The 22,189-nt window shown below is 51.0% G+C and overlaps 2 protein-coding genes and 1 non-coding gene across 6 annotated transcripts; 1 reads left to right on the top strand and 2 right to left on the bottom strand.

Moving 5' to 3' along the window:
• The first annotated feature begins 2,951 nt into the window (after positions 1 to 2,951).
• Positions 2,952 to 6,027, top strand: GAMT (guanidinoacetate N-methyltransferase). The gene is made up of 6 exons (XM_036240643.1): positions 2,952 to 3,183; positions 4,132 to 4,277; positions 4,451 to 4,514; positions 4,821 to 4,888; positions 5,028 to 5,138; positions 5,677 to 6,027. Exons 1-6 carry the CDS (start codon positions 3,003 to 3,005, stop codon positions 5,815 to 5,817), a joined length of 711 nt encoding a protein of 236 aa, XP_036096536.1. The 5' UTR covers positions 2,952 to 3,002; the 3' UTR covers positions 5,818 to 6,027.
• Positions 6,028 to 6,482: 455 nt separating this feature from the next.
• On the bottom strand, positions 6,483 to 16,129 carry NDUFS7 (NADH:ubiquinone oxidoreductase core subunit S7). 4 transcript variants are annotated; one of them, XM_036241599.1, is made up of 10 exons: positions 16,066 to 16,129; positions 15,602 to 15,704; positions 14,182 to 14,215; positions 13,893 to 13,991; positions 13,231 to 13,299; positions 12,591 to 12,708; positions 10,389 to 10,568; positions 10,268 to 10,314; positions 8,320 to 8,408; positions 6,483 to 6,656 (listed from the first exon to the last, which is right to left on the bottom strand). In XM_036241599.1, the coding sequence occupies exons 2-10, from the start codon at positions 15,615 to 15,617 to the stop codon at positions 6,559 to 6,561; spliced, it is 750 nt and encodes a 249-aa protein (XP_036097492.1). In that variant the 5' UTR covers positions 15,618 to 15,704; positions 16,066 to 16,129; the 3' UTR covers positions 6,483 to 6,558. The 4 variants fall into 4 exon arrangements, with proteins under 4 accessions (XP_036097492.1, XP_036097494.1, XP_036097491.1 ...); XM_036241601.1 differs by lacking the exon at positions 13,893 to 13,991; XM_036241598.1 differs by lacking the exon at positions 16,066 to 16,129 and having other exon boundaries at positions 14,182 to 14,218; positions 15,602 to 15,635.
• Positions 15,869 to 15,942, bottom strand: TRNAN-GUU. The gene has a single exon. It is a non-coding gene; the product is annotated as a tRNA-Asn (tRNA).
• Positions 16,130 to 22,189: the final 6,060 nt, after the last annotated feature.

Below are 22,189 nucleotides of genomic sequence, written 5' to 3'. Positions count from 1 at the left end.
CAACATGGATGAACATCATGCTCAGTGACATCAGCCAGACATAAAAGGACAAATATTGTGTGGTTCCACTCATAGAGGAGTCAAGTTCATAGAGACAAAAAGTAGATAGTGGGAGCCAGAGGCTGGGCTGGGGGATGGGGAGTTAGTGTTTAATGGATGGTCACAATGGTTGCACAACAATGAGTGTACTTAATACTACTGAGCCATGAACTTAACAATGGTTAAGATGGTAAAAATGTTTTTATTAATTTGAGAGAGAGAGAAACATCGATTGGCTGCCTTATGCATACCCGCTACTGGGGATTGAGCCTGAAAACTGGGCATGTGTCCTGACCAGGAATCGAACTGACAACCGCTTGGTGCATGGGTTGATGCTCAACCAAGTGAGCTACACCAATCAGGGCAAGATGGTAAATTTTATATTATGTGTGTTTTACTACTATGAAAAGTGCACACAGATGAAAATACCCCACAGTGCCCTGGTCATGATGTCCAGCTCTTTGAGTGTCCTTCCAGGGCAATCTCTGTGAGATAATGCTCCAGCATACACACACACACACACACACACACACACACACCTGTCACACAGCCCATGGCACACTCTACATTGTGCCTCCACCCTGCCTTTTCACTTAACATCTATTGGAGTTTGTTGCATATGAATTTATAAAAGGTACCAGTTCTTGTTGCCAACAGACTCTCTTGCTGGCTCCGATGAAGCATGTTGTCACACTGGGGAGGCCCACATGACAAGAATCGAGGCTCGGGAGCCACAGCCCAAAAGGAACTGAATGCTGCCAACAACCAGTGAGTGACCCTGGCTGAGCCTTCAGATGAGGACTCAGCACCTGAAGCACCTTGACTGTAGCCTGTGAGACATTGTGAAGCAGAGGACCCAGCTGGGCCATCCTGATTCCTGACCCATAGAAACTGAGATCATAGACATGCCTCATTTTAGTGGCCACATTTGGGATGATTTGTTACATAGCAAGGGCTAAGGAATACAGCCTCCTTCCCTTGTCTCAGGCAGGCATTCCAGAGCATCCCCTGAGTTGGGTGACATTTAGCAAGTGCCACCTGCTTACACAGGATGCACAAGGGAGCATCTGGGCCATGTCCTTTGGACAGCCCAAGGATGCTGAGATACAGGCCCACAAAGTGTCCATCATGGTGCCCGTGACATTGGTGGTGGGGAAACCAGACTGAATGGACTCACATAAGGCGAAAAGCAGCTCGAGACCAACCCAGGTGTCTGATGACATCTACTCATCCTGTCCCATCCTGAGATTCTTGTGAAATCAGTGCTGTCACATCCAGACTGCATTAGATCCCAGTGTGCCCTCAGGATTTATGAAGCAGTCACTTTCAATGCACCAAGCCCATCAGACAGACAATAGAGCCATGAAGAAATAATTACCTTCAGTTAGTGAAATGTCAAGGAGAAGTGCTCGGAGATAAAACAGCTGGGGGTACTTAGGAGGCCTTCCAGAAGAGATGTGGGCTAACATGAAGCCCACACCAAGTCAGGAGAAAGGAGAATCTTTCTAGGTTAAGGGAAGGGCATGTGCAAAGGCCCAGAGACAGGAGGGACACAGGAGCTCTCTGCAGATGGTGGGCAGGAATTGTGGGAAGTAGTCTGTAGTTCAGTTCGTCAGGGCTATGAGAAATGGACACAGAGGTGCAGGGAAGTGACCAAACTCGACAACTGTTTAAGAGACTGCCTGAGCCCTGGCTGGTATGGCTCAGTGGTAAGATTGTCACCAGTGGACCAAAGAGTCCCGGGTTCAATTCCGGCCAAGGGCACGCACCTTGGTTGTGGTTTGTCCCAGGCCCCAGTTGGGGTTGTGCAGGTGGCAACCAATCGATGTTTCTCTCTCTTCCTCCCTCTCTCCCTCCAGATATATCTGCAGATTAATGTAAAAGTATCCTCGGGTAAGGATAAAAACAAAAAAGAGAATGCCTGAGCCATCGTTGGGTAATTCAGTTGATTAGAGCATGATCCTGATACACCAAGGTTGGGGGTTTGATCCCCGGTCAGGCACATAACAAGAATCAACCAGCCCTGGACAGTTTTGCTCAGTGGTTAGAGAGTCAGTCCTCAGATCTAAGGGTTATGGGTCTGATTTCCAGTCAAGGACATACCTGGATTACAGGTTCAATCCTCAACCCCAGTAGGGGTGTGTGGGAGGCAACCACTTGATGTGTCTCTCTCATGTTGATGTTTTTCTCTCTCTCTTTCTCCTTCTCTCCCTCCCGCTCCATCTGAAGATAAATGCAAAAATGTCTTCGAGTGAGGATAAAAAATAAATCAATAAAGAAAGAATAAGCCCTGGCCGGTTTGGCTCAGCGGTTGGAGCGTCGGCCTGCGGTACAGAGAGACCCGGGTTCGGTTCCCGCTAAGGGCATGTGCTTCGGTTGCAGTTTGTCCCCGGCCCTGGTTGGTCGTGCGGGTGGCAGCCACTCGATGTGTCGCTTCACGTAGATGTTTCTCTCTCTCTCTCCCTCCTGCTCTATCTGAACAAAAAATGGAAAAATGTCCTCGGGTGAGGATTAAAAAAAAAAAAGAAAGAATAAAATAAAATACCTAGGGCACCTCCAACAGCACCAGGAAAATCGTTACATCCTCCCACCCCAACAAGGAAGGGGGGTCTATCTGCAGTGGTGACAGATGAGGAAACTGAGGCAGGAGAGTGAAAAGGGGAGGCTACGGACCCTGAGGGCTCCCTACTGCTGTGCCTATTTTGAAGATAAGTCACTGGAGGTTCAGTGAGAAGTGGTAATCAACGGAGGTTCGGACCTACGTTGGCCGTCTTCTGCTCTGCGGCCGCTAGAGGCCACTCAAATCATCGCGTAGTCCTCTCAAGGGTTCCGGCCCGCCCTCATCACGCCACGCCCTCGGCCGCGCCTCCGCCAGATTGGGTCACACCCCCGGCCCAGAAGGCTCTGGAGGAACCAACCCTTCGTATCTGGAGCCGAGCCTGGGGCGCTCGTGGGTCTGCAGCATGAACGTCCCTGCCGCGACCCCCATCTTCGTTCCTGGAGAGAACTGCAAGCCCGCATGGCTGACGGCGCCCGCGTCCTATGATGCGTCGGACACGCACCTGCAGATCCTGGGCAAGCCAGTAATGGAGCGCTGGGAGACCCCCTACATGCACGCGCTGGCTGCCGCCGCCGCCTGCAGAGGTAGCTCCGTGCCCTGTCCGAGTGTAGCCACTGTGGGCGACCAGATGCCAGACTGCTCTCCCGCTGATGTGCATCGGAGCCTCTCCTCACTTAGAGAATGGGGCTGCTAACGAAGGGGGGGGTGGGGGGGTGCACGACGGGGAAATAAAGGAAGTGCTGCAGGCACGCAACATGCACCCAGTAGGCGCCCCCTAAGTACTGGGAACTTCCTCGGGGGGGGGGGGGCGGGAATGAGGCCCCGGCCCCCATGGGTCCTCAGCTACAGGACCTCGGGTGGAACTCAGCTGTCGGCCCCCCTCCTAAGGTCGGCCACAGAGGGTGACGGTGGGTGGAGGGCGCTGCTCAGGCATATGTAGGGAGCGTACCTGCCCTGATACCCCACCCGCCCCAGCTAAGAATAGCTCTGTAAAAGCTGAGGCTGGGAGACAGCTGTGGCAGGGTGACCCTGCACTCTGATGTCAGAGCCATAGGGGTGCTCAGGTCTCCCAAAAGCTTGGCATGTGGCCTGTAGGCCTTCGTCTGTAGTGCAATGGGTACCCCCCACACACACTCCCCACCCTTATTGTTCCAGGCCCTGGCCTGCAATCCTGGTTCCTCCCTTGCCTTTCTCTCGTGAGCTTCATGGTAGGGAGGGTGGGAGGGCGAGAAACAAGTAATCAAGAGATAAGCTGCACCAGTGGCATGCCACCAGTGTACATAGCCAGACCAGGTTCAAAGTCCAGGGTCTGACCACCCCCCAAAGACCAGGCCCAAAGGCCTCTCTGCCGCCTCCCTGGCAGGCCATCCCCTTTTGGATGCTGGCCAGGGCCCACGCTGTTCCCTCTCAGGGCCACTGTGTCCCTATGCCTGATGTGCCTTCCTGTCCTAGTTTCTCTGTGCCAAGGTGCCACCCCTGAGCCTCCTCCTCCTCCGGGTAGCCTCCCCAGCCCTGGCCTTTTGTGTGTCCAGGGGGCCGGGTCCTAGAGGTGGGTTTCGGCATGGCCATCGCAGCAACCAAGGTGCAGGAAGCCACCATCGATGAGCACTGGATCATTGAGTGCAATGACCGAGTCTTCCAGCGGCTTCAGGACTGGGCTCAGCAGCAGCCACACAAGGTGCCACTTCTGCCTGCAGGCCACCCCCCACCCCTTACTCCTGGGGCAGTCTCAGGCATGGGAGGGGGGGGGGAGTATCCTCCCTTGGGAGTTCCTCTGCCCCTCTTCTTACACTGGAGAATTCCTGGGGACCCCTCTGACCCTCAGCCTTTTTTTTTCTCCCCTGCTCCAAGGTGGTTCCCTTGAAAGGCCTGTGGGAAGAGGTAGCACCCACTCTGCCAGATGGTCACTTTGACGGTGAGGGGGCTCTGGGTACTGGGTGAGGGGGAACCTCTGCCCAAATCTCACTTGCTCAGGGACCTTCTGAAGAACACATGTGCTGACATGTCACTGGGACAACAGAGTCTGGGCAGGGGGCACACACGAGGTCTGGCACTCAGCAGGTGTTGTGATATCTAAGGGAACTGAATTGCACATGATACCCAGAGGAGGTGGCACCATAGCTACTGGAGTTCCTGGGCCATGTTCAAATTCCACCTTCATGTATAGCTACCATCCTGGTGTGATTGCCCCTGACCATGTGGCTTCTGTCTTCCCATGCAGGGATCCTGTATGACACGTATCCACTGTCCGAGGAAACCTGGCACACGCACCAGTTCAACTTCATCAAGGTAGGACTTTGCAGAGGGATGGGTCTATAGCCCCTAGTATGGGAGTTCAGCCGGGTGGGGGTGTCTGCCATCCACACACAGGTGGGCACCCATTCTTCCACATGTTTCTAATTTCTCTCCTGACCTGTCTCCCTCCCAGGGCCACGCTTTTCGCCTGCTGAAGCCAGGGGGCGTCCTCACCTACTGCAACCTCACTTCCTGGGGGGAATTGATGAAGTCCAAATACTCCAACATCAACACTATGTTCGAGGTGCAGTAGTTGAGCTACCTGGGGGGGCTCCCCTCCCCAGACAGGTTGGGGAGGCGGCTGCAGTCACTTTGGGTCCCTTGCTTCCTTAGGTGGATTGTGGGCTCTGTGTGACAATCAGGCAAGGTCCCTCCTCAGTGCCCTTGGGCCTCAGGAACTCAGCCCAAGCTGCCCACCTGGCTGACAGGCCCCATACTCCTATTTGGCCCTCCTCCATTCTAGGTGCACCTCCTGGTTCAGCCACACTTATATATTATCAGGACCTTTAACCAAGCTCTTCCCTCTGCCTTCAAGGAGCAGTTGGGCAGCCTGGTGATAGCCTGTGATAGCCAGAAAGTTGCTGCCTGAGTTTAGACACCCGGAGATCACCACTCAAACCTGGGCTTCGATGTTTTCTCAGCAGTTGGGCCTAGGGTGGGGACTTCTGCAGCCCCTGGATGCCTTGGCACTGGCAATGCTGTGCAAGTAAGGGTAGATACTGGGTGTGTGTGTATCATAAGGCCCCAGAGCCTGGACATAACCTGGCACCGCCCTGTCACAGGAGACGCAGGTACCAGCACTGCTAGAGTCGGGCTTCCGGCGGGAGAACATCCACACACAAGTGATGGAACTGGTCCCACCTGCCGACTGCCGATACTATGCCTTCCCGCAGATGATCACACCCCTGGTCACCAAGCACTAAGTCTGGCAGACACAGGCTCAGCCACCTATGCACCACCCCCCCCAGCCCAGTGCCTTTGTGGCTGGGAGCTCAGGCTCTGACCTCACAGCCCAGCTTCTAGTTGAGGCAGCACCAACTTTGTGACCCCAGCCATCTTCCCTAACATCTTCAAGGGGATCAGTACCAGCCTTCTGGGGTCATGGGGATGAAATAAATGCTAACACTGGGCCAATCAGCAGCACAATGCAAAAGTGCACTCTCACTTATTCCTCTGTCTCTCCAAAAAGAAAATGAGCCCTGGCCAGTTTTGCTCAGTGGTTAGAGTGTTGGCCGCAAGATCTATTCTGTCGCAAGTTCTATTCTGGTCAAGGGCACATACCTCAGTTGCAGTTCAGTCCCCGGTCGTGCAGGAAGCAACCAGTGGATGTGTGTGTGTCTCTCTCTCTCCCCCTCCCTCCCATTCTATCTGAAGATAAATGAAAGAAAAAAAAAATCTGTTTGAAAAAAAGAAGAGGGTCTGGTATAGACTTAGCCATCTGCCTCTAGGACCTCAACATCTCTAAGAACTGACCCTGCCCCAGGCAGCACTTGCCCACCCACACCCAGCACAGGGGGTGCTCTCTGCCCTGTGGGTACCTCCCTACCTCCCAGGGTCCCCTGCCCATACACCATGAGGGCAGGCTTCCATCCAGGTGCGTTTCTTGGGTTTATTGACCATTTCTCAGGATGATGAAGAGGACATAGAGTGGTAGTCAGGAGGCACTACCTTCGGTACCAGATGCTGAGTCTCTTCTCCCGCTTGATCTTCTTCTGCAGCTGCAGGATGCCATAGAGCAGGGCTTCAGCTGTGGGTGGGCAGCCTGGGGGTGGGAACTTGCCTCAGTGTCTGCCCATGAAAGCAGGCCCACAGCCCTGGCTCAGCCTTTGACCAGTGACTAGATTCTGGGCCCTGCTGGGGCATTAGCCCTCTCCCTGCTGCCTGACAAAGAACATGTGAACCAGAAGGAAGGTCAAAGGGTCTGACTTTGGGCAGCAACTACAGGCCGCACGGAGCAGGAAAGGCCTGGGCCACCCAGGGCCCTGAAAAGAGTAACCTGAGAGCTGCAAGGTGGGCTAAGAGCTGGTTGGCCACATCCTGGCCACATCCCAGGGAGGGGAGGGCTGAGATAGGCCCCCACCCCAGCATCCAATAAATTCATGGAAGGGACTGCGTAGTTTGGCCCATAGAAGTAGCCAGCAAGGTGGGCAGGGAGGCCCACAGACTGAGAAGGGAATCCCCAAAGAAACAGTCCTCACAGTCCTCATCCCCGACTTCTCTGGTGGAAGCAGCAGAGGGACACATTGCCACCTGGAAGATGTGTCAGAACCTGACAGGCCTGCCACCACAGGTGGCTGGATAAGGAACAGTCACAGTTATTTACTTCCAGCTGACTCTGGGGTGCCCTGTGCCACATAGTATGATCACAATGGCCTATTTGATGGATGGGGAAACTGAGGCTCGGAGAGATTTGCCAGATGTTATATGTCAAACAAATAGTAACTAACCAAGGGTCTGGCTCCTGGGTCAAGGTTAACAAGCCTGCAGGGTAGACTCCTATGAATCTTTCAACGTCCCACCCACCGTGCCTTCTGCCATCCAATAGGCAGGGCTGGGCACGTCTGTATCAGGCTCCATCTCCCCCAACCTGGGGACTCCCCAGGGCCTGGCCCAGTGCTGAGGCCTCTCTAGGGCCCTGTTCTGCCCAAGCCAGGACCAGGCCTGGAAAATACACTCAATAAATATTTGCAGAATGTTAAACAAATCAACTCCATTTTCCAATGAGCTCTAATCCAATGTGAAAACCTGTTTCTCTGCCTTTGGGAGGTGCCAGCACATGCCCAGGAGGCCACCCCTAATTGGCCAGGTGAGCAGGCTTGGAAGTTCTTCATGGTAGCCAGATAAAATCAAGATAACCCAGTTATATATATAAACTTCAGACAAATTCCTGATACTTTTTTTAGTATAAGTATATCCCAGATACTATGGGACATATTTATAATGAAAAAAATATTTTTTTTCAGACATTCAAATTTAATTGGGTGCCTTGAATTTTTATCTGCCGAACCTGAACATCCTGGTGATCCTGGGTCCCAGGGTGGTAGTATCTCACCACCCATCATGAGGACGAGACCTCTTGGACACTGTTCATGTCCTCCAGGAACTTTTTTGTTTTTTTAATTGCATTTATTTGATTTTGTTTCTATTAGGTGGACTCATATACAACTGTAGCTTAAAAATGGCCAAATATCAGCAATTCCGTATGGCTCAACCTAACTCTCCTGATGTTGGCCTGGCCCAACAACTGGATGATATTGGGGAGCCCATGACGGGACAACAAAAGGAAAGACCAGGGTGTCACCCTTCTTTGACCCAAATCTACTCATTGTTAAAACAGGGAGAGCCCACTGTGTCTGCGAGGGTATGGAGACTCCTTTGTGGGGACCTGAAAGTCTGGTTGCCTAGAGACATGGCAGTGGACTTACCTGGGACGTAGATGTCCACAGGCACGATGCGGTCACAGCCCCTCACGACGGAGTATGAGTAGTGGTAGTAACCTCCTCCATTGGCGCAGCTGGAGTGGGAGGAGTGCTATGAGGGCCTCTCTGGCCACCCTGACCTTGCTCCCTCCTTGGGGCCCTGCTAACCCACACCTGCCTGCAACTGTAAGCAGGTGCCTAGGCTACCAAAAAGGGCAAAAATGGGAATATGAAGTCACAGGAAAGACAACAGTCACCGGAGCCAGGTAGAGCAGAAGCAAATGGATGGACACTGAAAACATGATGCTCAGTGAGAGGCCAGACACAAAAGTATGTGATTCCATTTATGTGAAATGTCCAGAACAGGCACAGGACAGGAAATAGGTTCATGGTTGCCAGGGGCTGGGGAAGAGGTGGGGGGGATTACTGTTGGGGTAATAAAAATGATTTGAAACTAGACAGATGGGATGTTTTTACACATTATGAACACACTGAAGGCCGCTGAATTGCACAGTTTAAAAGGGGAAACTTTTTCGCCCAGCCCGTGTGCTCTGTGGTTGAGTGTTGACCTATGTATCAAGAGGTCGTCGGTTTGATTCCTGGTCAGGGCACATGCCCAGGCTGTGGGCCTGATCCCCAGTGGGGGGCATGCAGGAGGCAGCCAATCGATGTTCTCTCTCTCTCGATGTTTCTACCTCTCCCTCCCTCTCCCTTCCTCTCTCTCTAAAAATCAATAAAGAAGAAGGGGAAAAAAAGGTTAAAAAAAAAAGGGGGAACTTTTGCCATGACTGATTTTCTCAGTGGTTAGAGAGTTGGCCCGGGGACTGAAGGGTCTTGGTTTGATTCCTGGTCAAGGGCATGTACCTGGGTTGCAAGTTTAATCCCCAGTCCCGGTTGGGGTGCATGCAAGAAGCAATCAATCGATGTGTATCTCTCCCCCGCCTTCCCTCCCTTCCACTCTCTCCAAAAAAAAAAAAGTCAGTGGAAAAAATATCCTCGAGTGAGAATTAACAAAAATAAATAAATAAAAGGGGGAACTTCCTGCTTTGTGAATTCTATCGCAACAAAGCAGCTTTTAACAATGTGGGAAATGAGTACGCATTAAAAAGGCAAGGAGAGCCCCGACCTGTTTGGCTCGGCAGTTAGAGCGTTGGCCTGCGGTCTGGAGAGACCCGGGTTCAGTTCCCACTGGGGACACATCCCTCAGCTGCAGTTTGTCCCCAGCCCTGGTTGGGTTGTGTGGGTGGCAACCACTCAATGTGTCCCTTTCACGTTGATGTTTCTCTCTCTCTCTCTCCCTCCCACTCTATCTGAACAAAATATCAAAAAATGTCCTCAGGTGAGAATTAAAAAATGAAGAACTAAAAAGGCAAGGAGAGCCCTGACCAGTTTTCTCAGTGGTTAGAGCATTGGCCTGCGGACCAGAGTCTCGGGTTCGGTTCCCGTAAGGGCACATATCTCTGTTGCGGTTTGTCCCTGGCCCCGGTTGAGGTCGCGTGGGTGGTGGCCACTCGATGTGTCTCTCTTACATCAATGTTTCTCTCTCTTTCTTCCTCCCTCTCTCCCTCCCACTCTATCTGAAGATAAATGCAATAATGTCCTCCGGTGAGGATTAAAAAAAAAAAAAAAAGGCAAGGAGAATATAAACTGTCTACAGAGAGGGAAGGGGGACATCACTTATATGTTCATAAATCAGATGGTCTGTTGGAGTGGGGGACCAATAATAACCACAAGAGGGGACATTCTGGGGAGGGGACAGTGTACACAGTAGAAGCATCAGAGTCACTATCCTGTTCCCTGCAGGTGTGGGATTTTACTGACTGTAAATTATACCTCCATGACCTTGACCAGAGAGAAGCCCAGATAAAACAGTGGAGGGAAACATGATAGTGTGTCACAGGTAAGTGTTGTCACTGAAGACAGCTCATAGTCCCCAGCCCCACCTGGTACTTACCTCCCCATGGACACGACATATCGAGGCTCTGGCATCTGGTCATAGACCTGGAAGAGATGACAGGGTCTATGTGCAGCTCAAGCCTGGGCAGTAGATGGGTGGTGTCCAGGGCCAGGCCTACCTTGCGGAGTGCAGGGGCCATCTTGTTGGTGAGCGTGCCGGCCACAATCATGACATCTGACTGGCGCGGGCTGGCTCGGAAGACTACACCAAAGCGGTCCATGTCGTAGCGGGGTGCTGCCATGTGCATCATCTCCACGGCACAGCAGGCCAGGCCAAAGGTCATAGGCCACAGGGAGCTCTATGGAGGCCGGGGTGGTCAACCCGTAAGTAGATAGTTGGCCCATCATGTTTAAAGAAACTGGGTGATTTCACATAGAAAAACCTAGATCTCTAGCCTTTCTTGAAGAAGAACACATCGGATTCTCCACCCCCTTCCTGTATAGCAACCGCTTGACCTCCAGGCCCCTCAGACCCAGCCTGAGTTTGCTGCCCCAGCCCAGAACTGCCCAATGGGAAGGTAAAGTGAGCTAGGCCTGTGGATCAACACTTGCCAGTAGCCACATTACCAAAAAAAAAAAAAGTGCCCTGGCCAATTTGGGTATCATCTCTTGCAACAAAAGGTTGCTAGTTTGATTCCAGGTTAGAACACATGTCCCAATTTCAGGCTAGATCCCCAGCAGGTAGCATGCAGGAGGCAGCTGAAGATATTCTGCTCTCCCATCACTGTTCTCTCTCTCCCTCTCCCTTCCTCAAAAAAAAATCAACAAAACAAAAAAAGGTAAAATTTGTTTTTTTGTTTTTAATTTTTTTTTCCTTTATTGATTTTAGAGAGAGAGGAAGTAAGAGGGAGAGAAACAGAAACATCGATGAGAGACAACATCAAGTGGCCACCTCCTGCATACTTCCCACTGGGGACTGGGCCCACAACCTGGGCGTGTGTCCTGACCGGGAATCAAACTGACAATCTCTTGGTACATGGGTCGATGCTCAACCACTGAGCCACACCAGTGGGACTTTTCTTTAAATTTTGTTTTTCTTTATTGATTTGAGAGAGACGAAGGGAGAGGGAAAGAGAGCTAGAAACATCAATGAAGAGAACATCGACTGGCCACCTTCTGCATGCTCCCCAATGGGGATCTGGCCCACAACCTGGGCATGTGCCCTGACCAGGAATCAAACCGACTACCTCTTGGTACATGGGTCGATGCTCAACCACTGAGCCACACTGGCCGGGCAGTAAAATTAGTTTTAATAATACCATTGATGTAACCTAGTACATCCTAAACCCCATCCTTGTAACATGGGCACTAGCTGCTCCAACTGCCTGGCAGCCACATGTGGAATACGTCTAACCCTGAGGATCTTGTTCTCGACAGTTCCTAGTGTCTAAGAACTCTGAATGTCGATTCCTCCAGGATGCTCTACTGAATGGCCTTGGCCGCCCTCTGACTCCTATATCCAGAGCCTGATTTCCCCACAACTGTGCTCCTGGCCAGATCTTCTTCTGCCCCTATGCGTGCATCTGATCTGGAACCAGGAAGTGGCCCCCACTGATGTGCTAGTGCTGGTGACAGCATAAGGGTTGCCCAATATGGCTGGGCCACCTGACTGACTGGCACCTGAGCTGGCTGACCCTGACCTTGTCTCTGGGTATTCACAGTCATAAATAAGGCTGCAGTAGACATCTCTGTCCTGGAGCTGGAGGCCCTGGTAGGGTGTTTGCTGTGGCACTGTGTGTGACACAAAGACACACAAAAGACCTAGCTAGCACACAGCCATCAATGCAGGATTATTAATGTGGCCTGTCTGGGCCCAGCACCCCTTGGGCACTGAAAGGAGCCTCTGTCTTGGGAGACAAGACACGTGTCCAGTGGGAGACATGCCATGTACCCGACTTAAGGGAGTGGATACGAGACAAAAACTGTTTCATGGCTGATGCTAGGGGCAGAGCAGACTTTTCAAATTTTTGTCAGGAAGAAGTTATTGTTTTTAGCACACATTACTTTTCTAGTTAAAAATGTTACTTTTAAATTAAGAAAAAAAAGAAGTATGAACAGAAAACAGAACTACAGAAGGGAGGTGGGCCATCTTCACTAAGGGCTGAGGGAGAGACGAGAAGGTGGGACTGAAACACTAAGGGGATGTCAGGGCCAGAAGCTGGTGGGGTGGGAGTGTGGAGCATGAATCCTGACTTAATCACGAGCCTCTGGGAGAGTCCAGCAGGCTCCCTGCATCACAGGGGCAGGTGTGCGCGGCCCATGTGCATGGCGTGCAAGCATGCAACAGAGGCTGGAGGGATGGAGGAGGGTTGGGGACTCACCCGGCGGGCCCAATTGATGAGGTCATCCAGCTTGGCTACCACATATTCGCCCCGGCTGCTAGGAAGTGAGCTGGGTTTGGGGACTATGGCTCCGGCCTTGGACACTGCAGGCTGTGTGCTGGGCATGGGACATGGCATAGGGAGGTGTAAGCCAAGGAGGAATCCCAGGAGATGAGTGCCCCCACAGCCTCTACCCTGGGGCCTAACACAGAGCAGCCTCTCAGAGAACTGGACAAGGCTGTGATTACTGCTGGTCCTGAGGGCAGTGCTGGGAGGAGCCATAGGGCTGGGAATTACCCTAGGACTGCAGCATCCCAGCACCCAAGTCTGGGTCTGCTGAACAAAAGAATGAAAGATGGTATGATGTGCCTCAGCCTGCCTTGCTGTGGCCCCAAGAGGACCCTGTCTTCTTGGGAACTCAGTTTCCCCATCTGAGACACTCTTCAGCAAAGGCCCTTCTGGTTTGGGGACATATAGCCACTGGACTGGATGTGCAGGAGGAAGCTGGGCAGGGCTCCGAAGGCCGGGACCACCTTGCTCTGCAGGATGTGGGAGGGCCCTGGAGTCCTCTCCATTGCTACTATGCTGGGGGAGGGGAGGTGCTTCAGGGTGTTCAGACTACTGTGAAGGGTGGCCTCACCTGCTTGGGCCGTCAGCAGTCAAACTCGAATGAACACATCGCACCTGAACAACTGCACCCCTGCCAGAGCTGCAGAGAGACAGAGCAAACAGGAAGAAAAGCCTGGGACACCCTGAGATACTGTTACAGGGGCTAGCCTAGAGCAGGGATGGGGAAACTACAGCCAAGGGCCAAACCCCGCCCTCCACCTATTTTTGTAAATAAAATTTTATTTACACACAGCCACACCAATCTGTTCCTGTGCTGTCTGCAGCTGTTTTCACGAAGGCATAGTTGAGTAGTCTCTACAGAGACCATCTGGATTGCACAGCCCAAAACATTTACCATCTAGTCCTTCAGGGAGAAAGTCTGCTGACCCCTAGGCTATAATGTGCCTGTTTTTCATTTTACACTTTTTTCATTTTCCCTTTGTTTTATAGTGAATATATATTTTATCCCTAGGAAGAAGACTTCAATAAAGCACACTCAGTCCAAATCCATGCCCACTCAAAGTCCCCCAGTTTCCCTCTATTAGGAAAACCCTCTCCTTAGATCTGCCATGTTCCTGGTCCCAGAATCCTGAGGGTTTGATTTCCAGGTTCTGTCATCGAAGAGGCTCCAGTGGCCACCTGCCTTCCTGTCCCGAGGAGGCCTGCATGGGGCTTCCATCTGAGCAAACGCACCAATTGCTTTTCTGCAACAAGTAATGAGTAAGTCCTGAGGGCACATGGGCAAGGGTCTGAATGTGGAGAGTTGCCACTGAGGAGCCTGCATACCACCTGCTGGAGAGTAGACTGTCAGTCCTGGCACTGCCCCTGACTCACCGTTGACTTTAAGCAGGCAGGACTCTGTCTGTAGTTGCTCAAGCCCCTACTAGCTCTGAGGTACTCTGATCCCATTCCCCACTCCCAGTATGAGCCCTCCCTTCAAAGGCCTCTGGATGGGGACCATGCCAGAGGCTAGGGCACTCACCACAGAGCGAGGATCGGGCGAACCAGGCTGGGAGCTGCTGAGAGAACCACAGGGTGCAAGGCAGTGAGTTTTGGACAGCACCAGAGGCCATAAACTCAGGTGCCTGAGTCAGCAAGGTCTTTGCCCATCGGGCCTCCTGCCTGGCACACCCTCTCTCTACCCTCAGTCTATCTAAATTCTATGGTAACTAATGTTTGGTAAAGTGGGGTCTTTCAGAATATGAACCATAGTCTACGGCCATACCACCCTGAACGCGCCCGATCTCGTCTGATCTCAGAATATGAACCATATAGCATCACTCCACTGCTTACACCAGGGCCACCTTCCCTTCCTCATATGTCAGGGTTGCTCCTTCCTCTGTACCTTCGAATATGCTGTTCTGTCTGCCTGGAACACCCTACCCGACATGTGTACACAGCCAGCCCTTCTCATTGGACAGGTTTCAGCTCTACCTGGGTCTACAGCAGCCCCCCAGGCCTTCTCAATCTTGTCACACCGTTCTATCATCACTTATGCATATTTATGTGGTGCCTGCCTCTTCATCAATGCTAGGGCCTCCTGGGGTTCCCCAGTGTCCCCTTGGCCTTAGCTGTGTGTGATGAGTGTGTGCTGAATAAATAAACCCACAGATACCAGCACGGAAGACAGGCTAACTGCCCAGCCCCAGACTCCTGTTTGAGCTGTCCTTCTCCGAGCCTCAGTTTCCCCACTTGAAAATTTAGGGCTTTGTATAAGCTCACAGCCCAGTAAATGCCCTTAACAGATCAGTAGACCCATGAACTTACATGGGAAAGAAATATACCCTTTTTGTCACTGTCTTACTGAAAGTTGGCCTTTCTTTCAATTCTGAGTGCTGCCAATAAACCACAAGACCTGTATTAGCAGGACTCGTGGTTTTCACCAACAGGATTCACGGATATTTCCAAACGGTGTCACAAGGGCTGCAGACATTTCCACCCACCCCTCAAAACCATAGCAATCGAACCTGTCAATGGAATTCGGGAATTAATAACCAAACACCCTGAATGAGGAACTCGTCAATCCGGTTTCAAGATAAAATCCTGGTAGTCTCGGGGTAACTGCTTTTCTTTGCAACCCCGTGGATTTCATCCTATGTATTTAATTACTAATCTCAGGGCAAAAGTCCCGGGAGTGGGCCAGGTTGGGACGTCTGCTGTGCGAGTGATGTCACCTTCCCGGGGAGTTCCGGCACCCCTCCCGGCCTCAGTTTCCTCGCCAGTAGGGTCTGCAATCTACACGTCACCTCTCTCTCCGGAACTTCCAGCACAGCACCCCGGGCCGAGTCTTGGCCCCCTCCGGGCCGTGCCCCAAAGCCTTCCCGAGGCTGGGGGGCCTGCGTCATTACCCGGGCCTCAGTTCCCCCGAGGGGGCCCTGACCCTGGCGCCCAGACGCGCTCACCTGCCCGCGCCGCCATCTTGGCCTCGGCCTTCAGATAACCTCTGCAGTCCGTCTGCTTTAGCGCTCCGAGTCTTCGGGGCCGTCGCCCAAAGTGGTTCGGCTGCTGCGGGAAAATGCAACCCAGGCTCGGAATGTTCCGACTCCGTGGATGTCCCACAGGCCGTGCGCTCCCGACGCCCCACGAGGGATACAAGGACAGGGGAATCCATCTCTAAAAGAGCAAGAGCTTCACCATTTTTTCCTTACCGAGGAGCAAAAGTAAAGTTGCGTCCCTGGGTGGGCTCGAACCACCAACCTTTCGGTTAACAGCCGAACGCGCTAACCGATTGCGCCACAGAGACCGAGCTGCGCCTCACCTCCAGACTCGGCCCTACCAGGCATGCGCGGTCGGTAAGCGCGGGCGAAATAATGCTTGCACTGTGGAAAGGCGTGAAATGCTGATGATAGGGTTACCTGCCACTCACCCAGATAGGCTCAGTTGGAAAAGCGCTGCACTGCAGAGTTCCTGGTTCCTGGTTTGATCCTGGGTTTTGACAAGCTTTTCAGTGCCCCCGCTGAGCATCTTTATCCCTTCCTCACGGCTACTGCAGTTTTTCCCTTCACCAGAAGGTGTTCTCATTCTGCAGATGTAGAGCCGGGCTGCCACTCATGCCAACGTGGAACAGACAGAGCAAGGAACTCAAACCCTGAACTCAAAACCCCTTGCCCCCATCTCCAAGACGATGATTCCAGCCTAAACGTCCCCTTTCATCTACCCGATATTTTTTAAAGCAATGATTAGGTTTTATGTTTTTAAATATTTTTACTGATTTTCAGAGAGAGGGAGAGAGAAACATGATGTGAGATTGAAACATGGATTGGCTGCCTCCTGCACGCCCCTTAGCGAGGCCCACATGTGCCCTGACAACCCCAACCTTTTGGTGCAGAAGACCATGCCCAACCAACTGGCTACAAAGGCTAGGGTAACTCGTTTTTTCTAAGTGGTAGCATTAGAACTAGTGGTAATTGTAAAACTTGAATGAAACCAGACAACAATGGATCTGGGCTGCCTGTCTAAGCTAATTAAGCAGAGACAAGGTTGAATCATATATGAGCATTTATTCCCATATTGCGGGCATTGTGGGAGAGGAGTCAGGTCATTCTGCAAAAATCTGCTCTCTCCTCCCTGCATAGCTGGTGGCTTATACTGGGTATTACATAGGGAAGTAGGCAAAAGGGAATATGAATGGGTAACACAGTTACAGATTACAGACATGGAGAAGTAATGGGAGCTGGGGAATGTGGGCTGTCTCCAGTGCATTTTCTCCAATACTCCAAGGTTGTTAGTCTCTCCATAATGGGGGGGGGGGGGAGGGGGGGATAGGGGGGGGCAGTTCTCAGGTAAGGAATTTCGGAGAACTTCGAGGGTGGAGAACTCCATGGGTATATAGCTCCCAGCCAGGTCAGAATGGATTTTCTTTAATCAGAATAAAGCAATCACAGTTAACAGAGCAAGGATGTTCAAAATTTCTTTTTTTAAAAACTCATCTTTATTTGTGAATCTATTACAGATGTCCCCCCTTTTTCACCATTAACCCCTCCTCCCTGATACCACCCCCCTCCAGCCTTCCTCACACTATTGTCAGTGTCCATTGTTTATGCATATATGCATACAAGCTCTTTGGTTTGTCTCATCCCATCCTCCCTCCTCTCTTGAGGTTCATCAGTCTAACAACCAATTTGCACTTCTTTTTTTTTTTTTTTATCCTCACCTGAGGACACTTTTTCATTTTTTGTTCAGGTAGAGTGGGAGGGAGAGAGAGAGAAACATCGATGTGAAAGGGACACATCAAGTGGCTGCCACCCGCACAACCAACCAGGGCCGGGGACAAACTGCAACCGAGGTACATGCCCTTAGCGGGAACCGAACCCTGGTCTCTCAGGACCGCAGGCCGACGCTCTAACCGCTGAGCCAAACCGGCCAGGGCCAATTTGCACTTCTTAATTCCTTCATCTTTTTCACCCATCCACCAGCCCCCACTCTCCAAAATTTCTTGTAACTATGGCCAGCACCCTATTATGATTAGTTTTCTATTATTCTAGTATTCTCTCCCGTCCCTTTCACGAACACTCCTAATCACAGGCAAAGGCAACTGAGTGACAGAGCTGGCCTCCTAGCAGGACCATGCCCTACTCTGTGCTGGTGCTGAGCAAAGCAAGGCCTGGTCTTTGTTCTTAGGAAGCTCAAGGTCTCTTGGGAATGAGAGGCATGGGGTGAGCATCAAGCCAATCCTGCTGCTAAACGGGTGACACACAGGAGGGAAAGTGCAGATGAAATGGGTGGCCAAACCCTGAACAAGTAGCTCATTCGGTTAGAGCATCATCGTGACACACCAAGGTTGCTGGGTTTGATCCCTGGTCAGGGCACATACAACATTCAACTAATGAATGCATAAATACATGGAACAATACATCAATTTTTGTTTCTCTTAAAATTTTTTAATAATAATAATAAAAAGAAAAAGGTGGCCAGTCTGACAGGACTCTGAAATTCTGGTGAATGCACAAATGCCCTTTCTCTGGAGTTCCCACAAATGGCCATGCTATGGCAGTTGGATTTTTATATTTAAATTAAGTTGATATCAGAGTTGATTTATAAAAAAGTTACAAAGATATTATACTTCCAGTGTATCCCTCATTTGTGGTTAACACCTTTGCTGATGTGATACATTGTCACAACCCCTGAAACAATGTGGATACATTTTTAAGGATAACTAGCTTTATTGGGTTTCCTGTTTTCCCTAAAATTCCCAACAGTGAGCCCCCAGCCCACATATGAGAGAGACTCCAGAGGACCCCAGAGCCTCCCTGCCAAGCTGCTCTCGAATTTCTGATCCACAGAAATCAGAATGTTATTTCCAACTACTATCTGGTGTAATTTGTTACATAGCAATAAATAAGGGAAGGAAGAGCCTGTCTCAGAAACCCTGGCCTCCTGGGGGAGCGGGAGGCAGATACAAAGGCAGGGGGAAGAGAGAGGGAGCACAGGAAAGCAGCCTCAGCACAGGAAACATGGGACAGTAAAGGCTGTGAATCTTGTGCATGGATGACCCACGTTCATTGTGCAGTCAGGCTTCTCTGTGGCTTGAGATTCTTACCCTGTGAATATGCTTTTTTAAAAAAAATTCCTCACCTAAGGATCTTTTTCTTTTCTACTTATTATCAGATAGAGTGAGAGGGAGGGAGGAAGAGACAGAGAGAAACTTTGACATGATACAGCCACATCAACTGGTTGCCTCACGCACAACCAAACCAGGGCCAGGAACAAACACCACCAAGGTACATGCCCTTGACCGGAATTGAACCCACGACTCATTGGTCCCTGGGCCGACGCTCTAAAACTGTAACCGCTGAGCCAAACCAGCCAAGGCTGAATATGTTACTTTTTTGTCTTTTTTTAATCCTCACCCAAGGATATTTTTACATTAATCTTCAGATAGAGCTGGAGGGAGAGAGGGAAGAAGAGAGAGAGAGAGGGAACATTGATGTGAGAAAGACACATCAATTGGTTGCCACCCGCACAACCACAACCAGGGCCAGGGACAAATCACAACTGAGGTACATGTCCTCGGCCAGAATCGAATGCGGACTCGTTGGTCTGCAGGCAATGCTCTTACCGCTGAGACATACCGGCCAGGGCGAATATGCTACTTTTAAAAATCATTTTTAAAAGATAAAACTTGCAGGGGTACCAATGCTATGCAATGAAATTCCCACTCCAGGAAGTGGTTCTGTAGAAACATGCTACTTCCCTGAAGTGGATTTGACTGCTCTGCTGTGGAAGCTGGCGCTGGGAGTCAACTGACCATAGGGAAGGCATCTGTGTGGTCACAGGGTCGCAGGCTCTGGATGAGGTTCAGTGGAGGGCTGGGCTGGAGAATGCAGGGGTGAAGGAAAGTGTCCCAGGAAGTGCTGTGGGGAGGACAAGAACGCAGCAGAGAGAACCCAGTGGAGGAGCTGGCAGCTTAAAAAATTTTTTTTGGTGGAGGGAGAGAGGGGGTAAGAGAAACCGGCCAGGGCGGTGCTGGCAGCTTTGAGCAACTAGCTAGACAAAGCCCATGGGGAAGGGGCAGAGGAGGTAGGCAGAAGTCACTGCCTCCACAGTGATGGTGACAGGGAAAGGAGCCAAGATTCCCATCGGTTTATGGGGGTGCTCTTGGCAAGTGGCTGGGACCAGGGATGATGTTCAATATCCCGCTCCAGTGACCAGGACACACCCTCCCCCCACTGCCCCATGTCAGCAGTGCAGAAGGGAGAGCCTGCTGTAAGATTCAGCTGCCAGAACATTGGGGGAAAACTATCACCATTGAGAATAGTGGGTTCAGGAGGATGTAGGTGGGGTGGGATACCTCAGCTGCAGCCCCACCTTGTGTTGAGTGAAGTCCATCTTTATGTTTGAGAACAGCTGAGTGGCACTGGCCTTTAGACATTTCTCACTTGGCAGGTAAGCTGGCTGTGACTTCCTGAACTACTACCACCACCTATTTATTTATTTATTTATTTATTTATTTAATTTTTTATTTTTGGTATGTGCCCCTAGTGGGAAATGAACCCTGGACTCTCTGGTCCTCAGACGCTCCAACCGCTGAGCCAAACCAGCCAGGGCTTGCCACCACCCACTTAGAGGAAGAACAGACCCCCACCCACTCCACCAGCCACCACCGCCTCCTTGCCCCAGGACAAAGTTTGAAGACAAACACCCTTTGAATCCACAAAAACACAGCAAGCATTGAAAACACCTGTAGGGACGTAAGTAAGACCAGGATGTGGTTTAGAAGCCTCCCCAGATGGGGCCAGGGTTGCACCTCACAAGCTCCAAGCCCACCTGAGGGAGATTGCACGCAGGTCCCAGGAAAGCAGTTAGAGCTCCAAAATGGCATTTACTTTCCCATCTGAATGGTTCAAGTCTACAAGCACAGCCTTGAAACACGGTGAAGATAAGCAAAAAAACAGGAATTTAAAAATACTTTGCCCTGGCTGGTTTGGCTCAGCGGCTGGAGTGTCATCCTGTGGACCAGAGAGTCCTGGGTTTGGTTTCTGTTAGGGGCATGTACCAAAAAACAAAATAAAACAAAAACTTCACAATAACAGAATAGCTCCATATGGGCTACAGGATTTCCATGGGGCCTCAAGAACATTTGTTCAGGAGAGCAGCCAGTGTATACGCACATCAGCCACTTGCTGTCAGTAGACAGTGCTGTCAAACTTTTCTGGAAGGAAGCCAGGCCCATTTTGGCAGTGCTGGTGGACCGTCTGGTGTAGGGATAGACTCTCTGTCCAGGAAGAGTGATCCATGCAGGGCCAAGCTATTAGATATCAGGAACTTTCCCCATCAGATGCAGACCCCCATCCACCATGGTCTCGGCTTTGGGCCACCAGTCCCTCTCCCAAGCCTGGCCCCAGACTGACACCCCTCTGGCCAACCTAGGAAGGATGACAGCGGGGCCACTAGAGCCACATGTAACAATTTTCTGCTTAGATTTGAGCAACACATGTAACAATTTTCTGTTCAGATTTGAGCAAAATCAGCTGAGACAAAGATCACTGGCAGGATTCTGGGGCCCCAAGGTCACATGCCATTTCCCCGGCACATCCTGCTAACCAACCAGAGGTGATTTCTGAAGCTCCTTCCTGCACAGACAACAATCTCTTGGGCCACCAGGGCACCCACCCTCGCGCATTCCATGAGAATCTCCTTCCAACTGCCCTCTGCGGTAATTAGTCAGGTAAGGGGAACATCAAGAGAGAGGGCACTGTTATTATCTTGGGGGTGCTGAACTCAGTGCAGGGTGGTGGTGACAATGGGGCAGGGCCTTGAAAATTAATTTCACCAATGTTTACTGCCACATACAATGTCGCCATCAGCTTAGAATACATAACTCATTGGTGTGTGGCTCTGACTGGTACCCATGTTAAGAGGCCTGGTCAAGTAAAAATGAGCCATGGGTTTGCACATAACTGGGGGGCCCTGGGACCCATCTCATGCTTTGGGCAGGAATGAAAGCCCAATTCTATGGCTTTCAAAACAAGAGCCCGGCCCAGGGCAGGTATATGATGACCTTAGCTATCTATGTGGGAGTGGTGAACACAGAATCGTCACAGCTACCCAAGCAGATTACTAAGAACACAGGGTTGGCTGGACTGTGACAATGCTCAGTGCTGGGGCAGACGCTGTCATGCATGGAAATCCACAGGGGACAGGTGGCCTCAACATCCATATGGAGACCCACACCCATGAAACCAAGTGGAAAGAGGCTATGGAAAGAAGAGTCCTGCAGCACGAACAATACAGCAAACGCTAAAACACAAGAAAGTAGCTGGTCTTTGGTTCCGCCTTTTACAAATACTGATTTTCCTCAAAAGTGCACAAGGAGGCACAGTAAACTCGGGAACCATCTTAAGAGGAAACCACACAAAGGAACGGAAATGGAAAAATACATGATATTTCTGGAGCTATACATTCATATCAGACTCTTTAAAAAAAAAAAAATCCTGTTTAATATCGGATACAATGCTTTTTAACATAAAAAGACAAATGTGTACCTTATA

The sequence above is a fragment of the Molossus molossus genome, unplaced genomic scaffold, assembly GCF_014108415.1.
Source record: "Molossus molossus isolate mMolMol1 unplaced genomic scaffold, mMolMol1.p scaffold_m16_p_4, whole genome shotgun sequence".
Classification (NCBI taxonomy): domain Eukaryota; kingdom Metazoa; phylum Chordata; class Mammalia; order Chiroptera; family Molossidae; genus Molossus; species Molossus molossus.
The sequence above is the reverse complement of the archived record's forward strand: the minus strand, read 5'-3'. Positions and strand labels throughout refer to the sequence as shown.